The sequence below is a fragment of the Salvelinus alpinus genome, chromosome 30 (genome assembly GCF_045679555.1).
Source record: "Salvelinus alpinus chromosome 30, SLU_Salpinus.1, whole genome shotgun sequence".
Lineage (NCBI taxonomy): Eukaryota > Metazoa > Chordata > Actinopteri > Salmoniformes > Salmonidae > Salvelinus > Salvelinus alpinus.
The window spans coordinates 39,372,373-39,397,171 of record NC_092115.1 but is presented as its reverse complement, the minus strand read 5'-3'; the positions used below and the strand labels follow the sequence as shown (position 1 = coordinate 39,397,171).

The 24,799-nt window shown below is 44.7% G+C and overlaps 1 protein-coding gene across 7 annotated transcripts in view; it reads right to left on the bottom strand.

Moving 5' to 3' along the window:
- Positions 1 to 24,799, bottom strand: part of LOC139560235 (receptor-type tyrosine-protein phosphatase S-like) — a 108,810-nt gene that overhangs the window by 48,776 nt on the left and 35,235 nt on the right. For all 7 annotated transcript variants that reach the window (XM_071376821.1, XM_071376817.1, XM_071376818.1 and 4 more), the window contains exon 6: positions 13,775 to 13,963. In XM_071376821.1, the coding sequence (XP_071232922.1) occupies positions 13,775 to 13,963 (189 nt within the window). The remainder of the gene's footprint in view (positions 1 to 13,774; positions 13,964 to 24,799) is intronic.

Here is a 24,799-nt window from a genome sequence, read left to right as displayed (position 1 = left end):
TAGGCTACCTGCCGCCCCGTATTGTGCTTCAATCCATCTGAACAACCTTCCGTGCCATGTATCATCATCTGAATATAAAGACTCAGCTCAATGGATCGCATTGAGTCCTGGGCTAAACTTTGTATAAGTGCTACTGCTAACATTAGCAGTCATTGCCTGTATTTTTTCCCATAAATTAATACCTCACAGATCTTTGAATTGTCTTACTTTATCAATATAAAAGTGTGAAAGAACTGTTCATGTTTTGTGGTAATTTGAAAATTTGCAAAAAAAAATTTACATTTGAAGCTTCAAAATCATGTCTTGAAAAAGTAATTTTGTACTCATGAATTATTATCCTGAACAAACGTATTAATTTATATTTTCACAAAACAATCTTTTCTCGTGTCCTTTGTTTAAGCATAATACTACTCATAACTAAAAAAGGGATTATGAGGAGTTTATAAACACACCATATAATAGCAGGGAATATACAAAAAGAGAAGGGATCTAATTCTGCACTACACAGGTTTCGAAAAACCATCATAGTGTTTAAGAGCTTTAGAGAAAGAGGAAAGGACACCAAAAGAGAAGTAACAGTGTTTCCAACCTTTTCCGGGTTAAAGCTCCCAGTCTCAGGCAAGGTGTCGCCCAACTTCATTATGTGGCGTTCCAACACACCATGTCATGTTTCAGAACACCCCGGGATGAATGTTTCAATAAACCTTTAATCTGTCCCAAAACCCTCATAACCATGTGTTTCAATACTGCAGCAAAGGTAAAGTTTCATCTTCGTTAAGGTGGTGGCAGCTCAGTTGCCACTAGTTTTAGTGTTACAAAGCACTTCATTTTAACAGCGTAGAGACAGACGGACATACAGTAAGACAGCGCAGGAGAGGTGCGATTGATCCAGACACTGTGTGTATGTGGGAGAGAGAGAGAAGGGGGGGGGGGGGAGATAGAGACAAAGAGAAAGTGAGAGAGGGAGAGAGAGAGAGAGAGAGAGAGAAGAAGGCAAAAGAAGCACAATTGAAATTGATAAAAAACACAACAAAAAAAGATCACAGATGACAACTGGCGCCGAAAAGAGATGGCCGCCTCGCTTCGTGTTCCTTGGAAAATATGCAGTATTTTGTTTTTTTACGTGTTATTTCTTACATCGGTACCCCGGGTAATCTTAGGTTTCATTACATACAGTCGGGAGGAACTACTGAATATACGATTAACGTCAACTCATCATCGTTCCTACCAGGAATATGACTTTCCCGAAACGGATCCAGTGTTTTGCCTTCCACCCAATACAATGGATCTGATCCCAGCCGGCGACCCTGTGCGACGCCGAAAAAGGGGAAAACGAGGCGGTCTCGTGGTCAGGCTTCGGAGACGGGCACATCGCGCTCCACTCCCTAGCATACTACTCGCCAATGTCCAGTCTCTTGACAATAAGGTTGATGAAATCCGAGCACGGGTAGCATTCCAGAGAGACATCAGGGATTGCAACGTGCTCTGCTTCACGGAAACATGGCTAACTCAAGGGACGCTAACGGAGTCGGTGCAGCCAGCTGGTTTCTTCATGCATCGCGCCGACAGAAACAAACATCTTTCCGGTAAGAAGAGGGGCGGGGGGGTATGCCTTATGATTAACGAGACGTGGTGTGATCATCATAACAACACACAGGAACTCAAGTCATTCTGTTCACCTGATCTAGAACTCCTCACAATCAAATGTCGACCGCATTATCTACCAAGGGAATTCTCGTCAATCATAATCACAGCCGTATACATTCCCCCCCAAGCAGACACATCGATGGCCCTGAACGAACTTTATCTGACTCTTTGTAAACTGGAAACCACACACCCTGAGGCTGCATTCATCGTAGCTGGGGATTTTAACAAGGCTAATCTAAAAACAAAACTCCCTAAATTCTATCAGCATATCGATTGTGCTACCAGGGCTGGAAAAACACTAGACCATTGTTATACTAATTTCCGCGACGCTTATAAGGCCCTCCCCCGCCCCCCTTTCGGAAAAGCTGACCACGACTCCATTTAGTTGATTCCAGCCTACAAACAGAAACTCAAACAACAAGCTCCCGCGCTCAGGTCTGTTCAACGCTGGTCCGACCAATCTGAATCCACGCTTCAAGACTGCTTCGATCACGCGGATTGGAATATGTTCCGCATCGCGTCCAACAACAATATTGACGAATATGCTGATTCGGTGAGCGAGTTCATTAGGAAGTGCATTGACGATGTCGTACCCACAGCAACGATAAAAACATTCCCAAACCAGAAACCGTGGATTGACGGCAGCATTCGCGTGAAACTGAAAGCGCGAACCACTGCTTTTAACCAGGGCAAGGTGACCGGAAGCATGACCGAATACAAACAGTGTAGCTATTCTCTCCGCAAGGCAATCAAACAGGCTAAGTCTCAGTACAGAGACAAAATCGAGTCGCAATTCAACAGCTCAGACACAAGAGGTATGTGGCAGGGTCTACAGTCAATCACGGATTACAAAAAGAAAACCAGCCCCGTCGAGGACCAGGATGTCTTGCTCCCAGACAGGCTAAACAACTTTTTTGCCCGCTTTGAGGACAATACAGTGCCACTGACACGGCCCCCTACCAAAACCTGCGGGCTCTCCTTCACTGCAGCCGAGGTGAGTAAAACATTTAAACGTGTTAACCCTCGCAAGGCTGCAGGCCCAGACGGCATTCCCAGCCGCGTCCTCAGAGCATGCGCAGACCAGCTGGCTGGTGTGTTTACGGACATATTCAATCAATCCTTATCCCAGTCTGCTGTTCCCACATGCTTCAAGAGGGCCACCATTGTTCCTGTTCCCAAGAAAGCTAAGGTAACTGAGCTAAACGACTACCGCCCCGTAGCACTCACTTCCGTCATCATGAAGTGCTTTGAGAGACTAGTCAAGGACCATATCACCTCCACCCTACCGGACACCCTAGACCCACTCCAATTTGCTTACCGACCCAATAGGTCCACAGACGACGCAATCGCAACCACACTGCACACTGCCCTAACCCATCTGGACAAGAGGAATACCCATGTGAGAATGCTGTTCATCGATTACAGCTCAGCATTTAACACCATAGTACCCTCCAAACTCGTCATCAAGCTCGAGACCCTGGGTCTCGACCCCGCCCTGTGCAACTGGGTCCTGGACTTCCTGACGGGCCGCCCCCAGGTGGTGAGGGTAGGTAACAACATCTCCACCCCGCTGATCCTCAACACTGGGGCCCCACAAGGGTGCGTTCTGAGCCCTCTCCTGTACTCCCTGTTCACCCACGACTGCGTGGCCATGCACGCCTCCAACTCAATCATCAAGTTTGCGGATGACACTACAGTGGTAGGCTTGATTACCAACAACGACGAGACGGCCTACAGGGAGGAGGTGAGGGCCCTCGGAGTGTGGTGTCAGGAAAATAACCTCACACTCAACGTCAACAAAACAAAGGAGATGATTGTGGACTTCAGGAAACAGCAGAGGGAGCACCCCCCTATCCACATCGACGGGTCAGTAGTGGAGAAGGTGGAAAGTTTTAAGTTCCTCGGTGTACACATCACGGACAAACTGAATTGGTCCACCCACACAGACAGCGTTGTGAAGAAGGCGCAGCAGCGCCTCTTCAACCTCAGGAGGCTGAAGAAATTCGGCTTGTCACCAAAAGCACTCACAAACTTCTACAGATGCACAATCGAGAGCATCCTGTCGGGCTGTATCACCGCCTGGTACGGCAACTGCTCCGCCCACAACCGTAAGGCTCTCCAGAGGGTAGTGAGGTCTGCAGAACGCATCACCAGGGGCAAACTACCTGCCCTCCAGGACACCTACACCACCCGATGTCACAGGAAGGCCATAAAGATCATCAAGGACAACAACCACCCAAGCCACTGCCTGTTCACCCCGCTATCATCCAGAAGGCGAGGTCAGTACAGGTGCATCAAAGCAGGGACCGAGAGACTGAAAAACAGCTTCTATCTCAAGGCCATCAGACTGTTAAACAGCCACCACTAACATTTAGCGGCCGCTGCCAACATACTGACTCAACTCCAGCCACTTTAAAAATGGGAATTGATGGAAATTATGTAAAAATGTACCACTAGCCACTTTAAGCAATGCCACTTAATACAATGTTTACATACCCTACATTACCCATCTCATATGTATATACTGTACTCTATATCATCTACTGCATCTTGCCATCTTTATGCAATACATGTACCACTAGCCACTTTAAACTATGCCACTTTATGTTTACATACCCTACAGTACTCATCTCATACGTATATACCGTACTCTATACCATCTACTGCATCTGCCATGCCGTTCTGTACCACCACTCATTCATATATCTTTATGTACATATTCTTTATCCCTTTACACTTGTGTGTGTGTGTAAGGTAGTAGTGTGGAATTGTTAGGTTAGATTACTGTTGGTTATTACTGCATTGTCGGAACTAGAAGCACAAGCATTTCGCTACACTCGCATTAACATCTGCTAACCATGTGTATGTGACTAATAAAATTTGATTTGATTTGATTTGATTTGAACTGGTTTGATGCAGATTGTAAAATTATAAGGAAAAAACTTAGAACACTATCCAACCAAAAGCACAGAGACCCAAATAATGGTGAATTACGCCTTCATTACTGTGAGACTTTAAAACTCTATAAACGTACCCTCAGAACCAAAAAAGCACAGTACAACAGCAAGCAGCTGACACTAATTGAGGAGTCCATAAACACACACAACTTCTGGCAAAATTGGAAAAAACTAAAAAAATCTAAACAAGAGGAATTAGCGATACAAAATGGTGACATATGGACAACCCATTTTAAAACACTCTACAACACCGTTCAAATTGACACAAACGCAGAACAACGCCAAATTCATGAGAAGTTGAATGGATTATAAAAAGCTATAAAGGACATTCAAAATCCACTGGACTCCCCAATTACTGATCAGGAGCTCTATAAGAAACTTCAGGCTCTCAAATTTCAAAAAGCATGCGGACCTGATGGCATCCTAAATGAGATGCTCAAACTCACTAGTGCAAAATTTAAATTGGCTATATTAAAACTGTTTAATTTGATCCTGAGTGTAGGTTATTTCCCTGACATCTGGAATCAAGGACTCATAACCCCAATCTTTAAGAACGGAGACAAATTTGACCCTAACAATTACAGAGGCATTTGTGTGAACAGTAACCTGGGGAAGGTTTTCTGTAGTATTATCAATGTAAGAGTTCTAAACTTCCTTAATAAGCACAATGTCTTGAGTAAAAGCCAAATTGGATTTATACCAAAACATCGCACAACTGATCATATTTACACCCTACACACCCTGATAGATAAACATGTCCACCAAAATAATACCAAAATATACGCTTGCTTTATCGACTTCCAAAAAGCATTTGATTCTATTTGGCATACAGGACTGTTCTACAAAGTTATTGAAAGTGGTGTAGGGGGTAAAACATATGACATAATTAAATCAATGTATACTGGCAATACGTGCAGCATTAAAATTGGCAAGGTAATAACAGAATTCTTTAACCAGGGGCGGGGCCTTTGCCAGGGTTGCAATCTGAGCCCTGCACTCTTCAATATTTACATTAACGAATTGGCCACTATTCTAGAAAAATCCTCAGCCCCTGGTGTTAGTCTCCACAATTCAGAAGTTAAATGCCTACTCTTCGCAGATGACCTATGCCTGCTGTCACCCACAGCACATGGCCTACAGCAGAGCCTGGACCTGCTAGAGCAGTAAAACCCCAAAAAGACTAAAATAATGATTTTCCAGAGAAGATCCAGATCTCAGGAATTAGACCAAAGTTCTCAATTGGTACAAAATATATAGAGTACTGTACACACTACAATTACTTAGGTTTAAAAATAAGCTCAACTGGACACCTTAATGAGGCAGTGAATGAACTGAGAGAGAAAGCACGCAGGGCATTCTACCCATTTAAAAAGCTAATTCAAATTGAAATACCTATTAAAATTTGGCTAAAACTAATTGAATATGTCATTGAACCAATTGCACTTTATGGCAGCGAGGTGTTGGGTCCACATGCAAAACAAGATTTCATCAAATGGGACAAACACCCCATTGAAACCCTGCATGCATAGTTCTGTAAGATTATCCTACATGTCCAGAGGAAAACTACAAACAATGCATGCAGGGCAGAATTAGGCCAATATCCACTAATAATAAAAACTCAAAAAAGAGCAATTAAGTTTTGGAAACATCTAAAATACAGTGACCCCCTCTCATATCACTACCAAGCCCTGCAATGCCAAGAGCTGAGCAAAGAAAAGAGTCCCCTCATCCAGCTGGTCCTGGGGCTGAGTTCACAAACCTGTTCTACTAACACACTGAAGCCTCAGGACCAGAACATCCAATCAATCAGAATAAACCAAATTACAACACAGTCAAAACAAAACTACATTGCTTATTGGGAAACACAAGCACAAACACAAAGCAAAATGCAGTGCTATCTGGCCCTAAATCGACAGTACACTGAGGCTAAATATTTGACCATGGTTACTGATCAAAACCTTAGAAAAACCTTGACAACGTAAAGGCTCAGTGAGCACAGCCTTGCCATTGAGAAGGGTAGACACAGGAAAACCTGGCTCCCTGTAGAGGAAAGGCTGTGCAACCACTGCACAACAGCAGAACCTGAGACAGAGCTGCATTTCCTGACAAAATGTCAAAAATATAAAACAATTAGAGTGTCATTTTCCCAAATTTGAAACCCATATTCAAGGTTTCAAAGACCTCTCTGATGAGGATAGGCTACCCGTCCTGTTAGGGGAGGACGCAGAGAGCTGTGGGTTGGCAGCGCACTACATTGCTGCCTGCCATAAGTTGAGGGACAGTGTCTGACAGACCAATCAACCTGCACATGTCCTCTACTGTATGCTTATTGTTATTGTTGAATGTATGGTTATTTTGACTCTTTGTATATTTACATTTACATTTACATTTAAGTCATTTAGCAGACGCTCTTATCCAGAGCGACTTACAAATTGGTGCATTCACCTTATGATATCCAGTGGAACAACCACTTTACAATAGTGCATCTAACTCTTTTAAGGGGGGGGGGGGGGTTAGAAGGATTACTTTATCCTATCCTAGGTATTCCTTAAAGAGGTGGGGTTTCAGGTGTCTCCGGAAGGTGGTGATTGACTCCGCTGACCTGGCGTCGTGAGGGAGTTTGTTCCACCATTGGGGTGCCAGAGCAGCGAACAGTTTTGACTGGGCTGAGCGGGAACTGTACTTCCTCAGAGGTAGGGAGGCGAGCAGGCCAGAGGTGGATGAACGCAGTGCCCTTGTTTGGGTGTAGGGCCTGATCAGAGCCTGAAGGTACGGGGGTGCCGTTCCCCTCACAGCTCCGTAGGCAAGCACCATGGTCTTGTAGCGGATGCGAGCTTCAACTGGAAGCCAGTGGAGAGAGCGGAGGAGCGGGGTGACATGAGAGAACTTGGGAAAGTTGAACACCAGACGGGCTGCGGCGTTCTGGATGAGTTGTAGGGGTTTAATGGCACAGGCAGGGAGCCCAGCCAACAGCGAGTTGCAGTAATCCAGACGGGAGATGACAAGTGCCTGGATTAGGACCTGCGCCGCTTCCTGCGTGAGGCAGGGTCGTACTCTGCGAATGTTGTAGAGCATGAACCTACAGGAACGGGTCACCGCCTTGATGTTAGTTGAGAACGACAGGGTGTTGTCCAGGATCACGCCAAGGTTCTTAGCACTCTGGGAGGAGGACACAATGGAGTTGTCAACCGTGATGGCGAGATCATGGAACGGGCAGTCCTTCCCCGGGAGGAAGAGCAGCTCCGTCTTGCCGAGGTTCAGCTTGAGGTGGTGATCCGTCATCCACACTGATATGTCTGCCAGACATGCAGAGATGCGATTCACCACCTGGTTATCAGAGGGGGGAAAGGAGAAGATTAATTGTGTGTCGTCTGCATAGCAATGATAGGAGAGACCATGTGAGGATATGACAGAGCCAAGTGACTTGGTGTATAGCGAGAATAGGAGAGGGCCTAGAACAGAGCCCTGGGGGACACCAGTGGTGAGAGCACGTGGTGCGGAGACAGATTCTCGCCACGCCACCTGGTAGGAGCGACCTGTCAGGTAGGACGCAATCCAAGCGTGGGCCGCGCCGGAGATGCCCAGCTCGGAGAGGGTGGAGAGGAGGATCTGATGGTTCACAGTATCAAAGGCAGCCGATAGGTCTAGAAGGATGAGAGCAGAGGAGAGAGAGTTAGCTTTAGCAGTGCGGAGCGCCTCCGTGACACAGAGAAGAGCAGTCTCAGTTGAATGACTAGTCTTGAAACCTGACTGATTTGGATCAAGAAGGTCATTCTGAGAGAGATAGCAGGAGAGCTGGCCAAGGACGGCACGTTCAAGAGTTTTGGAGAGAAAAGAAAGAAGGGATACTGGTCTGTAGTTGTTGACATCGGAGGGATCGAGTGTAGGTTTTTTCAGAAGGGGTGCAACTCTCGCTCTCTTGAAGACGGAAGGGACGTAGCCAGCGGTCAAGGATGAGTTGATGAGCGAGGTGAGGTAAGGGAGAAGGTCTCCGGAAATGGTCTGGAGAAGAGAGGAGGGGATAGGGTCAAGCGGGCAGGTTGTTGGGCGGCCGGCCGTCACAAGACGCGAGATTTCATCTGGAGAGAGAGGGGAGAAAGAGGTCAAAGCACAGGGTAGGGCAGTGTGAGCAGAACCAGCGGTGTCGTTTGACTTAGCAAACGAGGATCGGATGTCGTCGACCTTCTTTTCAAAATGGTTGACAAAGTCATCAGCAGAGAGGGAGGAGGGGGGAGGAGGGGGAGGAGGATTCAGGAGGGAGGAGAAGGTGGCAAAGAGCTTCCTAGGGTTAGAGGCAGATGCTTGGAATTTAGAGTGGTAGAAATTGGCTTTAGCAGCAGAGACAGAAGAGAATGTAGAGATATATATATCTATGTATATTGTTATTACTATTGTTCCGTTGACAATTTTGATTCTCATTTTTATTTATTTTTATATTGTAAATATCCAAAGTAAGCTTTGGCAATATGTACATTGTTACGTCATGCCAATAAAGCAAATTGAATTGAATTGAATTGAATTGAGAGAGAGAGAGAGAGAGAGACATGAGAGAGAGAGATAGAGAGAGAGAGACCGAGAGGGAGAGAGAAAGGGAGAGAGAGAGAGAGAGAGAGAGAGAGAGAGACTCCTCCACAGGAGTAGTGTATCTACACCTCGACAACAACTAATCTAGAGAGGCTGAAGTTACAGTAACAATCTGGAAACTATGGGGAGTTGTCTTGTTAGGGAATGTATGTGTGTACGTTCCTGCGTACATTCCTGCGTGTGTTTGTGTTTATTGAGCCCGCTCTCTCGCCGCTCTGCTAGCTGCAGCTGACCTCTTTGCTTCTCTCTCCTGCAGACACATGAAAGGCAAACGAGGCAGAACTCTCTCTCACGTCCCTCCTCCCTCTCCCTTTCCCTCTCTCGTTCTCTCTCCTCGCTCTCCCGTCCCCATGGAACAAAGCAGAGCTCGGCGCAAAACAGGCATAACTTATCTGTGCAACAACCAAGCAGGAGAGCAGGGGAAAGAGAAAAAAAGAAGGAGAAAGGGAGGAAGATAGAGAGTACTCTACAGCACTCGCTTTGAAACAACAGATCCTGAGACGCAGACACACACACTCATAGACTCACACAGATGGAAACCAACTGATGGATTCTGTCAAAATGTAACATGTTTCATGTTAAACTGTAGTTAGTTTGTATCCTGTTTAGTGAATGATTACTGGGAGTATTAATGGAGTTCGGGTCATGAAACTGTGTGTTTGCTCATTTAGAAAGTTTGACCTAATCAGATAAGAGGAAATTGCCTAGGATCAGAGAGCAGGGTCAGGCCCAGAACCGAAGATGGACGGGCTAAACAAAGATGTATAGCTGGGCAGTTGACACCTACATGGGAAGAGTATAAAATGTGTTGTGAACTTTCTAAATGTATGCACTCAGCTGACTGTATCCTTGGTATTAAGCACTTGAAACTTCTCTTGAGCTTTTGGTCTCAATTCCTTATTGCAAAGAGGATACATTTTTAGCATACAAGATTAGCATTTTTAACAAAACATTTTCACACACACGCACGCACGCACGCACGCACGCACGCACGCACGCACGCACGCACACACGCACACACACACACACTCACAGATTGAAAGAAACGCACAGAGACAGATACGCACAGATACGCACAGAGATACGCACAGAGACGCACGCACGCACGCACGCACGCACGCACACACACACACACACACACACACACAGATTGAAAGAAACGCACAGAGACAGATAACAACATAAATGGGAGTGGTTAAGAATGGTAAGCTATACAGGAAACTAGGGTAGACAAGCCCTGAATATGATTATTTGACTACTCCACGTGTTCACTAAGCTAAGCTGCGTGGTTACAAAGATTTAGCTACTCCTAATCTAAAGTGAAGTTGGAGGTGGTCTCCAGATTTTATAGAGTTGATCATGTGCTTTCAGTGTCCCTCTCCCATGCCCAAAATTGAATAGGAGAGATGTCTGTCCATCATCACTAATCCGAGAAAAACTTAAAGGTTCACCCCTAAACCAAAGTTTGTTTGGTAATTTCACATGTCAAAAGTGGTCTAATGTCAAACTGAGTCCATATTGCACACCATATGTTGTGTGGATCTCACTTCGTACATTAGGGGCAATTCTGTAGGCCTCAAACCCAAATGAATGAGGAGGATTGGCCTGCAGAGTTCTCCTAATGCGTATGGCAGGACCTACACAACAGATGGTTGTCGAAAATGTACACCACTTTTGAGTTATGAAGACTCTTGACAAACTTTGACTCTTGGACCAGATGCCTCACTACACCTCCTTAGGAGATGATGAATGGATGGATGTGTGTGTGTGTGTGTGTGTGTAGACACTGGAGGGAAGAGAGGGATCAGGGAATGAGAGAGGGGCCGTAGAGAAGCAGAGAGGGATCTTCAGTGTCTTCAAGGGACTATAATGCAGAGGTTCTCAAAGTTGTTTACTTTTTGACCCATTAAACCAACAAAACCATGTTTCTAATCACAGCCGTCTCTAGTCAGTTTCTGTGACCCCAAAAGGACTGACTGTGACACATCAGTGGGTCCTGATCCACCATTTGGGAAAGACTGCTTTAACGGTGTAGTGACCGTAAGTAGTCTAAGAGACATACAATAAAAAGGTATGGGCATGGCTATGGTTACAGTAATACTTACTGAGGGCTGTTGACGATTATGGAGAAAAACAAAAAGGACACAAGAAGCAGGTGAGGGATGTGTTATTACCATGTTCTCCATGTGGAATTACCATGTTCTCCATGTGGAATTACCATGTTCTCCATGTGGAATTACCATGTTCTCCATGTGGAATTACCTTGCTTTACACTCTGGTTACATGTGCATAATGCTGTACTACACTACCCATAGTTCTGTGTGTATGATTAAATATTGTTCTGGGTCTACCAATCTGGCATATATAATTTCTCCTACATCATGTTCTTTATGGCAAAAATACTCGGATTAGTGTTTAATAGCCTTTTTGTATAAGTCATATACGTGTATGTGTACATATCTTTCTCTGCAGACACTAGGGTTATTCATACCATAGTATCCCTTTGCAGAGTAAAAAATGACACAAAACAAACAAACACAAAAAGGCAGAATGGAAAGATCGGGAAGTATGACAAACTGAAAGACCACAGTCAAACCAGCTTGACATAAAAATGGCAGGACAGGGGAACTGAATGTAGAAAACTAAAGAATCCCTTTTTGTCCTGTCACCTTCCCTCCTCCTTTCTCTCATGTGTCTCCGGAAAGTATTCAGACCCCTTCCCTTTTTCCACATGTTGTTACGTTACAGCCTTATTCTACAATGTATTAAATTACTTTTTTCATCATAAATCTACACACAATACCCCATAACGACAAAGCAAATACAGGTTTTTAGACATTTTTGCAAATGTATTATAAACAAATAACAGAAATACCTTATTTACATAAGTTTTCAGACCCTTTGCTATGAGACTTGAAATTGAGCTCAGGTGCATCCTGTTTCCATTGATCATCCTTGAGATGTTTCCACAACATGACTGGAGTCCACCTGTGGTAAATTCAATTGATTGGACATGACTCGGAAAGGCACACACCTGTCTACATAAAGTCTCACAGTTGAAAGGGCATGTCAGAGCAAAAACAAGGTCATGAGGTCGAAGGAATTGTAATTAGAGCGCGGAGATAGGATTGTGTCAAGGCACAGACCTGGGGAAGGTTACCAAAAATATGTCTGCAGCATTGAAGGTCCCCAGGAACACAGTGGCCTCCATCATTCTTAAATGGAAGAAGTTTGGTACCAGCAAGTCTCATCCTAGAGATGCCGCCCGGCAAAACTGAGCAATCGAGGGAGAAGGGCCTTGGTCAGGGAGGTGACCAAGAACCTGATGGTCACTCTGACAGAGCTCTAGAGTTCCTCTGTGGAAATGGGAGAACCTTACAGAAGGACAACTATCTCTGTGGCACTACACCAATCAGGCCTTTATGGTAGAGTGGCCAGACAGAAGCCACTCCTCAGTAAAAGACACATGACAGCCCACTTGGAGTTTGCCAAAAGGCACCTAAAGAACTCTCAGACCATGAAAAACAAGATTGTCTGGTCTGATGAAACCAAGATTGAACTCTTTGGCCTGAATGCCAAGCGTCACGTCTGGAGGAAACCTGGTACCATCCCTACGATAAAGCACGGTGGTAGCAGCATCATGCTGTGGGGATGTTTTTCAGTGCCAGGGACTGGGAGACTAGTCAGGATCGACGGAAATATGAACTGAGCTAAGTACAGAGAGATCCTTGATGAAAACCTGCTCCAGAGTGCTCAGGACCTCAGACTGAGGCGAAGGTTCACCTTCCAACAGGACATCGACCCTAAGCACAGAGCCAAGACAACACAGGAGTGGCTTCGGGACAAGTCTCTGAATGTCCTTGAGTGGCCCAGCCAGAGCCTGGACTTGAACCCGATCGAACACCTCTGGAGAGACCTGAAAATAGTTGTGCAGCGACGCTCCCCATCCAACCTGACAGAGCTTGAGATGATCTACAGAGAAGAATGGGAGAATCTCCCAAAATACAGGTGTGCCAACCTTGTAGCGTCATACCCACGAAGACTCAAGGCTGTAATCACTGCCAAAGGTGCTTCAGCAAAGTACTGAGTAATGAGTCTGAATACTTATGTAAATTTGATATTTCAGTTTTTTACTTTTAATACATTTGCAATAATTTCCAAAAAACTGTTTTTGCTTTGTCATTATGAGGTATTGTGTGTAGATTGATGAGGGAAAAAATCGATTTAATGCATTTTAGAATAAGGCTGTAACGTAACAAAATATGGAAAAAGTTAAGGGGTCTGAATACTTTCCGAATGCACTGTTTGCCAGACATGCATAGATAATACGTCTGGTCTCTCCAGAAACATATATAAAATGACATTGAACATGAAGAGGGCTTCAAGGAGTGTGCTATGTACATCAGTTCAGATCTAGCTTACTCTGTAGTAGTCCATTGAGAGTTTTTCCCGAAGAACAAACCTCCCCAAAGACATAATGAGGAATCCCGTGATTCATATCACTACTGTATTCCTCACCCATTTCTTTCTCTCTCTCTCTCTGCCTGGCCTCTCTCCCTCCCTTCCCTCTCTCCCTTCCATCTCACCTGAGCGTAGTTGTTTGATGCGTCCCAGGCTGGACCTGGGTTCTACAGGTAGGAAATCTTTGAACCAGGAGATCTCTGGGTCTGGGATGCCGCTGGCAGCACACAGCATGGTGGCCGTCCTGGTCCTCTCCACCACCTTCAGCTGGGGTCCCATGTCGATGCTGGGGAAACCAAACGGCAACAGATCCTCTGGAGGGTTAGGAATGGGGGAAGGGTGGGATGGAAAGAGGGGAAAGGAGAGGGAGAAGAGATATTGTTAAGTCACTTTGATGGCAAGTCATTTTCATTTGTCTCATAAGACAGTTCCACAGAGAATGTGAATTAGAACCATGGAAGGTTGGATGTCTGGTACCAACATGGAAGATAGATTGCAGAACCCCAGTATATCATGCCTTGGTTTGATCAATGTGGTTAACACAAACCTACTACACATAAGCAGTGCTGAGTGTTATGACACCATTCTCACCATCTAAAATCATTTGGAGTCTCCTCAGAAACACCACATCACACCACACCCACAGATGGTGGCGAGACTCCCAAGCACACTTCAAACTACAATCCCTCTTGATTAATGGTTTCTCTTCGCTAGTCTAGCTGGCTGGTGGTCACTAGATTAGGTCAACTGTGTTGGCAAACAAACAAATGATCCAGTAGGCCTTCAGTCACTAAGCCTGAAATGTCGCTGGTTTGAATCCCCGAGCCGACTTGGTAAAACATATTTTGAGGTGCCCTTGAGCAAGGCACTTAAACCTAATTGCTCCTGTAAGTCACTCTGGATAAGAGCATCTGCTAAATTACTAAAATGTAAAATACCTGGAGCCTGGCCAGCTCATTGCTCCTACATGGCCTGTTGACACACATACATGTATTCCTGTGTTGTTCAGTTGGTAAGGCCAAGGTCATCGGATTCAATTCCCGCAGGGAACATATACACAACCTACGGTAAAATGTACACGCTCACTGTACTGTTAGTCGTTTTGGGAAAAGCCTCTACCAAGTGGCACATATTATGATGATATATCATATCCACGGTACAGACAGTGGGCTACCCCCTCCTCCGCTCCTTCCCCAGAGGCCTGGGCAGGTAGGAGGTAGTAGTGTCAGCTCTAATAGCTATGCACAGAAAACACTGGTATCCTCCGTGTTTCTCTGTGCCGTGAGGTGTATAGTAATTATAGCTCTAATAACTATGCACAGGGTTCCTTCTCAGATACAGCAACGTCAATTAGGCAGTCAGATAGCAGGGAGAGGCAGGGCACAGGGGGTAATAACGACTTGTTAGCAGGCTAATTATTAGTGTACAAACGATTAGGAAGAAAGACGTCTGTGACTGTGTCCGACTGCGTTGGGGCTTTGTGTTATTGCCAATGTGTGTGTTCATGCTAATTCTATCAAGGTATGGGGAGAAATACACAATGGGACACAATGTGCCCACACACAGATGCATAAGACAGGGCGCACACACACACACACACACACACACACACACACACACACACACACACACACACACACACACACACACACACACACTTTCTCTGGTGAATTGGCTTCAGCGCTCTTTGACTGCAGTCCAGATGGCCAGCTACATAATCATCCTTCCATCAGCCCTCCCTCGTTCCTTTCTTCCCCCCTCCTCCTTTCTCTCCCCTTCGCCTCCACCTGACACCCTTCTCCTGCACACACACACACACACACACACACACACACACACACACACACACACACACACACACACACACACACACACACACACACACACACACACACACACACACACACACACACACACACACACACACACACACACACACACACACACACACACACACATCCATCATGCTAGGCATCACTTTTCTCTCCCTTCTGAGATAGATCATTTGTCACCATGACAACCAATGGAGTGTCAAACAGATCCCACTGAACTGGGCTCAGTTCAAATGTGAGTTTCTAACTAATGCAGAGTTTCTAACTAATGCTTTCTAACAAACGTAACTATGGGCAAAACAGTCTGATTTAATACCAGGAATATGATCAAGCTGTTATTTCTTATCTCAACGGTTCCCCCTGCCAGCCATCCAGTAGTGTGTCACTGTAACATCTGTCTTCACCTGACTGTATCGCCTTCTCCTCAGAGATAGTCTGCAGAGAGCCTGTCAGATAGGCCCAACTCAGGAGAAAAGAACAGGGGGAGACAGAAATAGGATGAAGAGAAGAGATGAGAATGGACGAGAGGAGGACTGAAGAGATGGGCAGGTGTGGAAGTAAGAGAGGGGGAGAGGAGGAAAAGGAGTGGAAAGAGAGGAGACAGGGGAATAGAGGGACGGGGAGGGGAATAGAACATGAGAAAAATAAATGAGACGAGACTCAAGTAGACTCAGTAAAAATCATTTCCACGTCAGATGCCCTGTCACCACCATTGTCTGGGTTCTGACCACATCCTGGCTAGCTGTCCAGAGGACACCCGTTTGAGGGGGGATGCAAAACGAGCCGCAACACCCCCGGTCCTATCTGATCAATACTAATAACCTGGCTGAATGGACACTAGCGATACCTCCATCGACAGGAGGGAGAAAATGAAAGAAAGGAGAGAGAGAGGGATTGAATGGCAGGTCGGGAGGCAAGGCCCTCCGAGGAGGAAAAGAGCGAGAGAGGCAGAAAGTGTGGAAGGGGGAGGGGTTGAGAGAAAGAGAGGGAGAGAGAGAGGCTCACAGGGGTGAGAGAGAGAAAGGAAGAGAGAAAAAGTGTAACGTTTGAAATGTTATACTACATTTTTAACAGCTAATAATATAATATTTTAAATGTCCTTATTCTCTTCAAACATTTTGTCTGTAATGTTTACTCTTAATGTCCGATTGTTTTTGTCTTTCTTTTGTTTAATTCGCTTTGTTGGCTTTTGTCGTTTTTTCGTTCGTTTTTTCCCACTTGCTTTGGCAACGTAAACACGTTTCGCATGCCAATAAAGCCCCTTTGAATTGAATTGAGAACGAGATAGGCATACAGGGGGCTTTCCATCACCTCAGGGTCTATTCTGCTGGCTGCTTGCTGCTGCATGGTGTAACTAATTGTTTATGAGACCAGACCACTGCCGTAGAGCACAGAGACAGAGCTTTTATGTATTCCTCTCTGCTCGCTGTCATTAGGTGTACAGCATATGAGCTCTCCACATTATACATGGGTGTCACGCCTACTCCCGCTCCTCCCCTCCGGCGCTCGACGTCTCCGGAATACTAACCACCGGTCCTGGATCCATCAGTACGCACACCTGGCATCAATCATTATGCGCACCTGCACATCGTCATGAGGCACACCTGGACTCCATTACCTCACTTATTACCTCCCCTATATCTGGCACTCCCAGTTCCTTCCCCAGTCAGTATTGTTTATGTGTTTCATGTCTATATGCTACTCGTGTTTGTTATATTATTCCATGTTCCGTTTATTATTAAAGTCACCACCTGCACTTGCTTTCCGACTCCAAGCGCATACGTTACAATGTGGGAGAGTTTATGCACAGTACAGTGTGTGCCTAAATATACAGTGCCAGAAAGTATTCACACCCCTTGACTTTTGACACATTTTGTTGTGTTACACATTTTTTAAAGATTAATGAAAAATTAAACACTAATATACCTTGATTAGATAAGTCTTCACCCCCCTGTTAGAAACAACTTTGGCAACACCTTTGGGTAGGTCTCATAAGAGCTTTGCACACCTCTATTGTGTATACTTTTCTAGTTACAGTATTTCCTTTATAACTTTTTTAATGACATTATTATTCTTTAGATCGCCTCTGACCATTCCCCACCATTCCCCACATTCTATGTTAGAAATATTGTTCCAGTATTGACTTTAGAACATGTAGAGCTTCGGCGGGAAAACGTCTGCGTAGACAAAGGCACATTCCTGTGTGAATTTGGAGAGGGAGATAGCTGATTTACAACAGGGTGTGAACTGTCAATTCCCCACCAGCTACCCTTTCCCCCCTCTGCGGGGGAGAGGGGTCTGTGTTACGAATCCTGCCGAAGATGGTGCCTCTTCCCGTTCGGGCGGCGCTCGGCGGTCGTCGTCTCCGGCCTACTAGCTGTCACCGATCCCCTTTTCTGTTTCATTTAGTTTTGTCTAATTTGTTGCACCTGTTTTGTGTTTAGGGTTAGTGGGCTATATAAACCCAGTTGGCCCGCCGACTTTTGTGCGGGGTTGTTTTTCTGTTTGTGGTGTCTGTTCAATTGTGGATTTTGTCCTGTTTGTTTTGGACTGTTTTTGACGCGCCCTTTTATGTGTGGCGTTTACGTCTCGTTATTCTTGTTGGAATATTAAAATATCCACTTGCTTCGAACCACCCTGCTCTCTGCGCCTGACTCCTTCATCACCACTATTGGAATCGTTACAGTCTGGCCAAAATCAGCCACTGCAGAGCTGATCCGACCCATCTGGATCCTCACAGGACAGTCATGACACCTTCTTAATGCATTTGAGCCAATCAATTGTGTTGTGACAAGGTAGGGGTGGTATACAGAAGACAGCCCTATTTGGTAAAAGACCAAGTCCATATTATGGCAAGAACAGCTCAAATAAGCAAAGAGAAACGACAGTCTGGCTGGCTCTCATGAGGACCGCCACAGGAAAGGAAGACCCAGAGTTACCTCTGCTGCAGAGGATAAGTTCCTTAGAGTTCAATGCACCTCAGATTGCAGCCAAAATAAATGTTTCACAGAGTTCAAGTAACAGACACATCTCAACAACAACTGTTCACAGGAGACTGCGTGAATCAGGCCTTCATTGTCGAATTGCTGCAAAGAAACCACAAATAAAGGACTCCAATAATAAGATGAGACTTGCTTGGGCCAAGAAACACGAGCAATGGACATTAGACTGTTGAAATCTGTCCTTTGGTCTGGTGAGCCCAAACTTTCGATTTTTGGTTCTTTATGAGACGCAGAGTAGGTGAAAGGATGATCTCTGCATGTTTGGTTCCCACCATGAAGCATGGATGGGGAGGTGTGATGGTGTGGGGGTGCTTTGCTGGTGACACTGTCAGGGATTTATTTAGAATTCAAGGCACACATAACCAGAATGACTACCACAGCATTCTGCAGCAATACGCCATCCCATCTGGTTTGCGCTTAGTGGGACTATCATTTGTTTTTCAAAAGGACAATGACCCAACACACCTCCAGGCTGTGTCAGGGCTATTCGTGGTGCACCAAATCCTAATGAGTTAATTGTTACATGATTCATTTAATCGGGTAACAATTAAACATAGTTTGTTGATTAGATAAATAACAGTCATCAGATTAATGAAAGTAATGTCATGACACGGGAAAGAAATTCCACAAATTAACTTTTAAAAAGGCACATTTGCTAATTGAAATGCATTGCAGGTGCATTCGAAAGATCCGATGACAGACGCTTGGTATTCAGGCCAAAGAGTTCAATCTTGGTTTCATCAGACCAGAGTCTGAGAGTCTTTAGGGGAATTTTGGCAAACTCCAAGCGGGCTGTCATGTGCCTTTTACTGAGGAGTGGCTTCCGTCTGGCCACTCTACCAAAAAGGCCTAATTGGTGTAGTGCTGCAGAGATGGTTGTCCTTCTGGAAGGTTCTCCCATCTCCACAGAGGAACTCTGGAGCTCTGTCAGTGACCATCGGGTTCTTGGTCACTTCCCTGACTAAGGCCCTTCTCCCCCGATTGCTCAGTTTGGCCAGGTGGCCAGCTCTAGGAAGAGTCTTGCTGGTTCCAAACTTCTTTAATTTAAGAATGATAGAGGCCACTGTTCTTGGGGACCTTCAATGCTGCAGAAATGTTTTGGTGCCTCGACATAACCCTGTCCCGGAGCTCTATGGACAATTCCTTTGAGATCATGGCTTGGTTTTTGCTCTGACAGGTGTGTGCCTTTCCGAAACATGTCCAATCAATTGAATTTACTACAGGTGGACTCCAATCAAATTGTAGAAACATCTCAAGGATGGTCAGTGCAAACAGGATGCACCTGAGCTAAATTTCGAGTCTCATAATTAAGGGTCTGAATAATTATGTAAACAAGGTATTTCTGGTTTTTTATTTTAAATAAATGTGCAAAAATGTCTAAAAACCTGTTTTCACTTTGTCATTATGGGGTATAGTGTGTAGATTGATGGTTTCTTATTTTTATTTCATCTATTTTAGAATAGGCTGTAACGTAACAAAATGTGGAAAAAGGGAAGGGGTCTGAATATTTTCCAAATGCACTGTAGCTACATTCTTGTGTATTTTATTTTTATCCTTTTGTGTTATTATTTTATTTGTATCTTTAAACTGCATTGTTTAGGGCTCATAAGCAAGAATTTCCCAGTATAGTTTACACCAGTTGTATTTGGCGCAAAAATAAGTATTCTTGCGTTCTAACTACCCGCTATTTAAAGTGCTCTGAACAAATGAAGGGAATCGTTCACAAACATTGGCACATTCTAAGATCCGATGACAGTATCGGTAATGTGTTTTCGGACCCTCCCTTGGTCGTATTCTCCCGGGGCAGAAATCTCAGAGATCAATTGGTAAACTCTGATTTACCACCCCAAGATATCCCTGAACAACGTCTATTTGTGCCCCTACTGGATGGAAACTACAAGTGTAATGGCTGTGCTCAATGCAATGGCACTTATAAATGTAGATCCTTCAAACACCCCCAAACAGGGAAACAGATCCCAATTAAAGGTGTTATCACGTGCTCCACTAAGGCAGTTTAAATTTATAACTTGTCTTTGTGGTTAAAATTATGTGTGTAAAACAAAGCGCGAATTAAAAAGTACAAATCTCGGAGCATTGTAGCACCATTAGGTGCAAAAACTTGACTTACCCAGTTGCGGCCCACTTTTTTGGAAACAAACCACTCGATTTCTTCCCTACGTTATATCGGCATTGAACAGGTCACCCTCCCTAGGAGAGGGGGGTGACCTCGACAATTTATTGTTAAAACGAGAGGCTGCCTGGATCTTTAATTTAAAGACCCTTGCTCCCTTCGGTCTCAACATAGACTTTGATTTGAGCCATTCTTGTGATTATTGTGATTTTGCTATTGCAAACGTTTGTAGGTCTATGTAGCCAAATTGTAACTATGATCGTATGCTATCCATTCATGTTTTTGGTATGATATTTTTTTTTTACATCAGAGAATTAACCAATGATATCAGGCCACATCCGGCCATGATTACAGACACCTGTGTGTGTCCTTTGACACTATATACACTAGTCACCCTGCAGTGTTTGTCATTATACCCTGATGAAGACGGCTTGTCTGTCGAAACGTTAGATATTAGGTTATTCAATTATTGCATCTGAGCTCCTAGAGTGTGTGGCTGTCCTTAAAATGTCAAGTATTTGGCGCATATGACTTTTTAAAATATATTTTTTTGATTTAGCTATTGTTTGCATTCAAGACCAGGTAGTTTTTATTGATCTCAGTTCGTCACTGTCAGAGTAGCCATTCATTTGGGTCATTTTTGTGGTATTAAAAAAATACTTTGTTAATTTATTCTATCATGTATCTATCATCTATCATCTATCATTCTATCATGTAAATTACACCGAATTGCATGAAATGCGTTTATCAAAGGCAAAAAAAATGTGCAGACCTTGCTAAAAGATTTTCCCCATGTGTGGAAATCCTAAAAACACGTCTGCTCAACAGTGCAAATGCGATTACAGGTGCATGCAATGGAGATATTATAGAAATTATAGAAGAAACCTAACCTACTGTACCTACCGCCACGATATGAGAGCACCTTGGTCATAATTTATACCAATGCATACTTCATCAGACACACACACTCCTCAATTCAAAGTCTATTCCACGTTGGTTCAATGTAATTTCATTGAAATGACATGAAAACCACGTTGATTCAACCAGTGTGTGCCCAGTGGGCTGCTACCGCTGGTTATTTTTCACCCAATGCCTGTTAGAATAAAAATGTATAGGACACTAGAACATTTCAGCGATTTTTCTGCCCTTAGGGCAGAGGGCCTCCCGAGTGGCGCAGCAGTCTAAGGCAATGCATCCCAGTGCTAGAGGAGTCCCCTACAGACCCTGGTTCGATCACGGGTTGTATCACAACTGGCTGTGATCGGGAGTCCCATAGGGCGACGCACAATTGGCCCAGCGTCGTCCGGGTAAGGGGAGGGTTTGGCCAGGGGGCTTTACTTGGCACACCTTGTGGCGGGCCGGGGGCATGCAGGCTGACCTTGCTCGTCAGGTGAACAGTGTTTCCTCTGACACATTGGTGCGGCTGGCTTCTGGGTTAAGCGGGCAGGTGTTAAGAAGCACGGTTTGGCGGGTCATGTTTTGGAGGACGCATGACTTGACCTTCGCCTCCTGAGCCCATTGGGGAGTTGTTGCGATGAGACAGGATCAAAATTAGGGGTAAAAAAACAATAATAATAAAGAAACCCTTGGGTGGCCTGCCTAAGCGTTGTTTCGGGATGCATAAAACAAATCTAGATATATCATTTTTGGGGTTGAAATACATTTTCTGGATTGAAAAATGCTTTCAGTGTAAACTTAAATGACTACAACCAAATATAAAGTATGTAGAAAAGATAATGGACCTATCACTTTTTTAATAATCTTTGAGAATTAACAATCACCAAAATGAAATCTAAACAGTCAGGGGAATAGAAAATTCCCAAAACAATACATTTAACAGTATTGATTTTGTTATTAAGTCGGAGAAAAACAAGACAGCATTAGCCGTGGCAAAATGCATTGAATTGCAGAAAATGATCTTTAAAACTGCAAAATGTTCTCTCAGCTACATGGCAGAATATGTCAAATTCCTGGAAATTATCTCTAGGTGAGAGCACCTACATGGAAACATGTGTACAATTGCAGGAAATTAACTTTAAACGGCAAAAATGTATCTTGACTCCATCGAGAAATTATGAGAATTGCAGGAAATTGGCTAAAAAAATTATAAAATTGCACACAAAAAAACGAAATAAAAAACATTATGGCCTCGAAAATATTCTCACAAATCCAGCCGACTGCACCCATTGCCACGGCCACCATCACCCAGAAAAAAACGTGCATTTTGCACGGACTTGAAAGTGTGTGTGTGTGTGTGTGTATGCGTGTGACAGCAGTATTTCAGTGAGAAATGACGGGTTACGACCAATGTTTTTCTCCTAGGGTTCTGTCACGAGGCTAGCAGCTATAATCCTAGTGTTTGCACAGCGACGCATGCATGGTGCTACAGCCAGGATATGGCATGCACACACACACACACACACACACACACACACACACACACACACACACACACACACACACACACACACACACACACACACACACACACACACACACACACACACACACACACACACACACACACACACACCTATACTGTATTTCCCAGAAACAAACCCAGCACCAGAGTTTAGGACCTCTCTATCACCTTCATCTAAAATAAATATCTCACTTAGTTTCAATGGAAAATGAGCCCGCCTAAGAACAAACCTAGGGTAAACCCTGATCCTTCCCCACTTAGGTACGATTTAACTGTCATCTGGGGTAATTCTCTACCTCCTAGTGTCGACATAAAAGAGCCTAAAGAGATTTAGGGAAACACTTTAAATGATAATGTCCCTTTTATGGTAATGGGCCTCGACATGATGCTCTCAGTCTTTACTATCAGACTGTATATCTATCTGTCTACAACCCCCCCCCCCCCCCGACTTAGCCCCTACTGCTACAGATAACACATGCCGACATGCACACATTAATAGCATATTATGTTGCCACATAGGGACTAGGGCTAGGCCACGTTCAATTGAAATCGGTCTGCACACATAACACGTTAGTCTCGTGGAACCAAACAAGTGGCGTCGGTCGCGTGCAAGTTAATAACACAAGCATCTGAATCTCTATAGTATCAATTGAACGTTTTGGTGCTTGCCGTCCTGAATGCTGCATCAGGGACCTCTGCATCCCAACAAGGAACACTCTGGGGGAATCACTTTTTACATCACTTTTACCAACACGTCTCCTGCACCACAAGAGGCTCTAACACTCTGGAGCACTTATGGTCTACCCACAGAAACGCATACAAGACCGTCCCTCGCCCTCCCTTCGGCAAATCTAGTGCAGAAGTGGTCTGACAAAGCGGACTCTAAGCTACAAGACAGCTTCACTAGCACAGACTGTAATATGTTTCGTGATTCATCCGATAACACTGAAGAGTTCACCACATCAGTCACAGGTTTCAGCAATAAGTGCATCGACGACGTCATCCCCACAGTGACCGTACATACGTACCCAAACCAAAAGCCATGGATTGCAGGCAGTGTCCGCACCGGCCTAAAGGCTAGAGCTACCTCTTTCAAGAAACAGGACACGGACATGGATGCTTACAAGAAAGGCCACTACGACCTCCAACGTCAATATAGGACTAAGATACAATCCTACTACACCGGCTCCGACGCTCGTTGGATGTGGAAGGGTTTGCAGACTATTACGGATTACAAAAGGAAACCCAGCCGTAAATTGCCCAGTGATGCAAACCTGCCAGATGAGCTGAATGCCTTCTATGCTCGCATCGAGGCAAACAACACTGAGCCAGGCATGAGAGCCCCTCCTGTCCCGGATGACTGTGTGATCTTGCTCTCCGTGGCCGATGCAAGTAAGACTTTTAAACAGGTTAACACTCACAAGGTCGCTGGGACAATTGGAATACCAGGGCACGTTCTCAGAGCATGCGCAGACCAGCTGGCAAGTGTCTTCACAGACATTTTCAACATCTCCTTGTCCCAGTCTATAGACGACCACTGTCCCTGTTATAAGAACTCACAGGTAACCTGCCTAAAGAACTATTGTCCCATAGCACTCACATCTGTAACCATGAAATGCATTGAAAGGCTCGTCATGGAGAACATCAACACCATCATCCCAGACATCCTGGACCCACTCCAATTTGCATACCGCCCCAATAGATCCACAGATGACACAATCTCTATTGCACTCCACACTGCACTCTGCCACCTGGACAAGAGG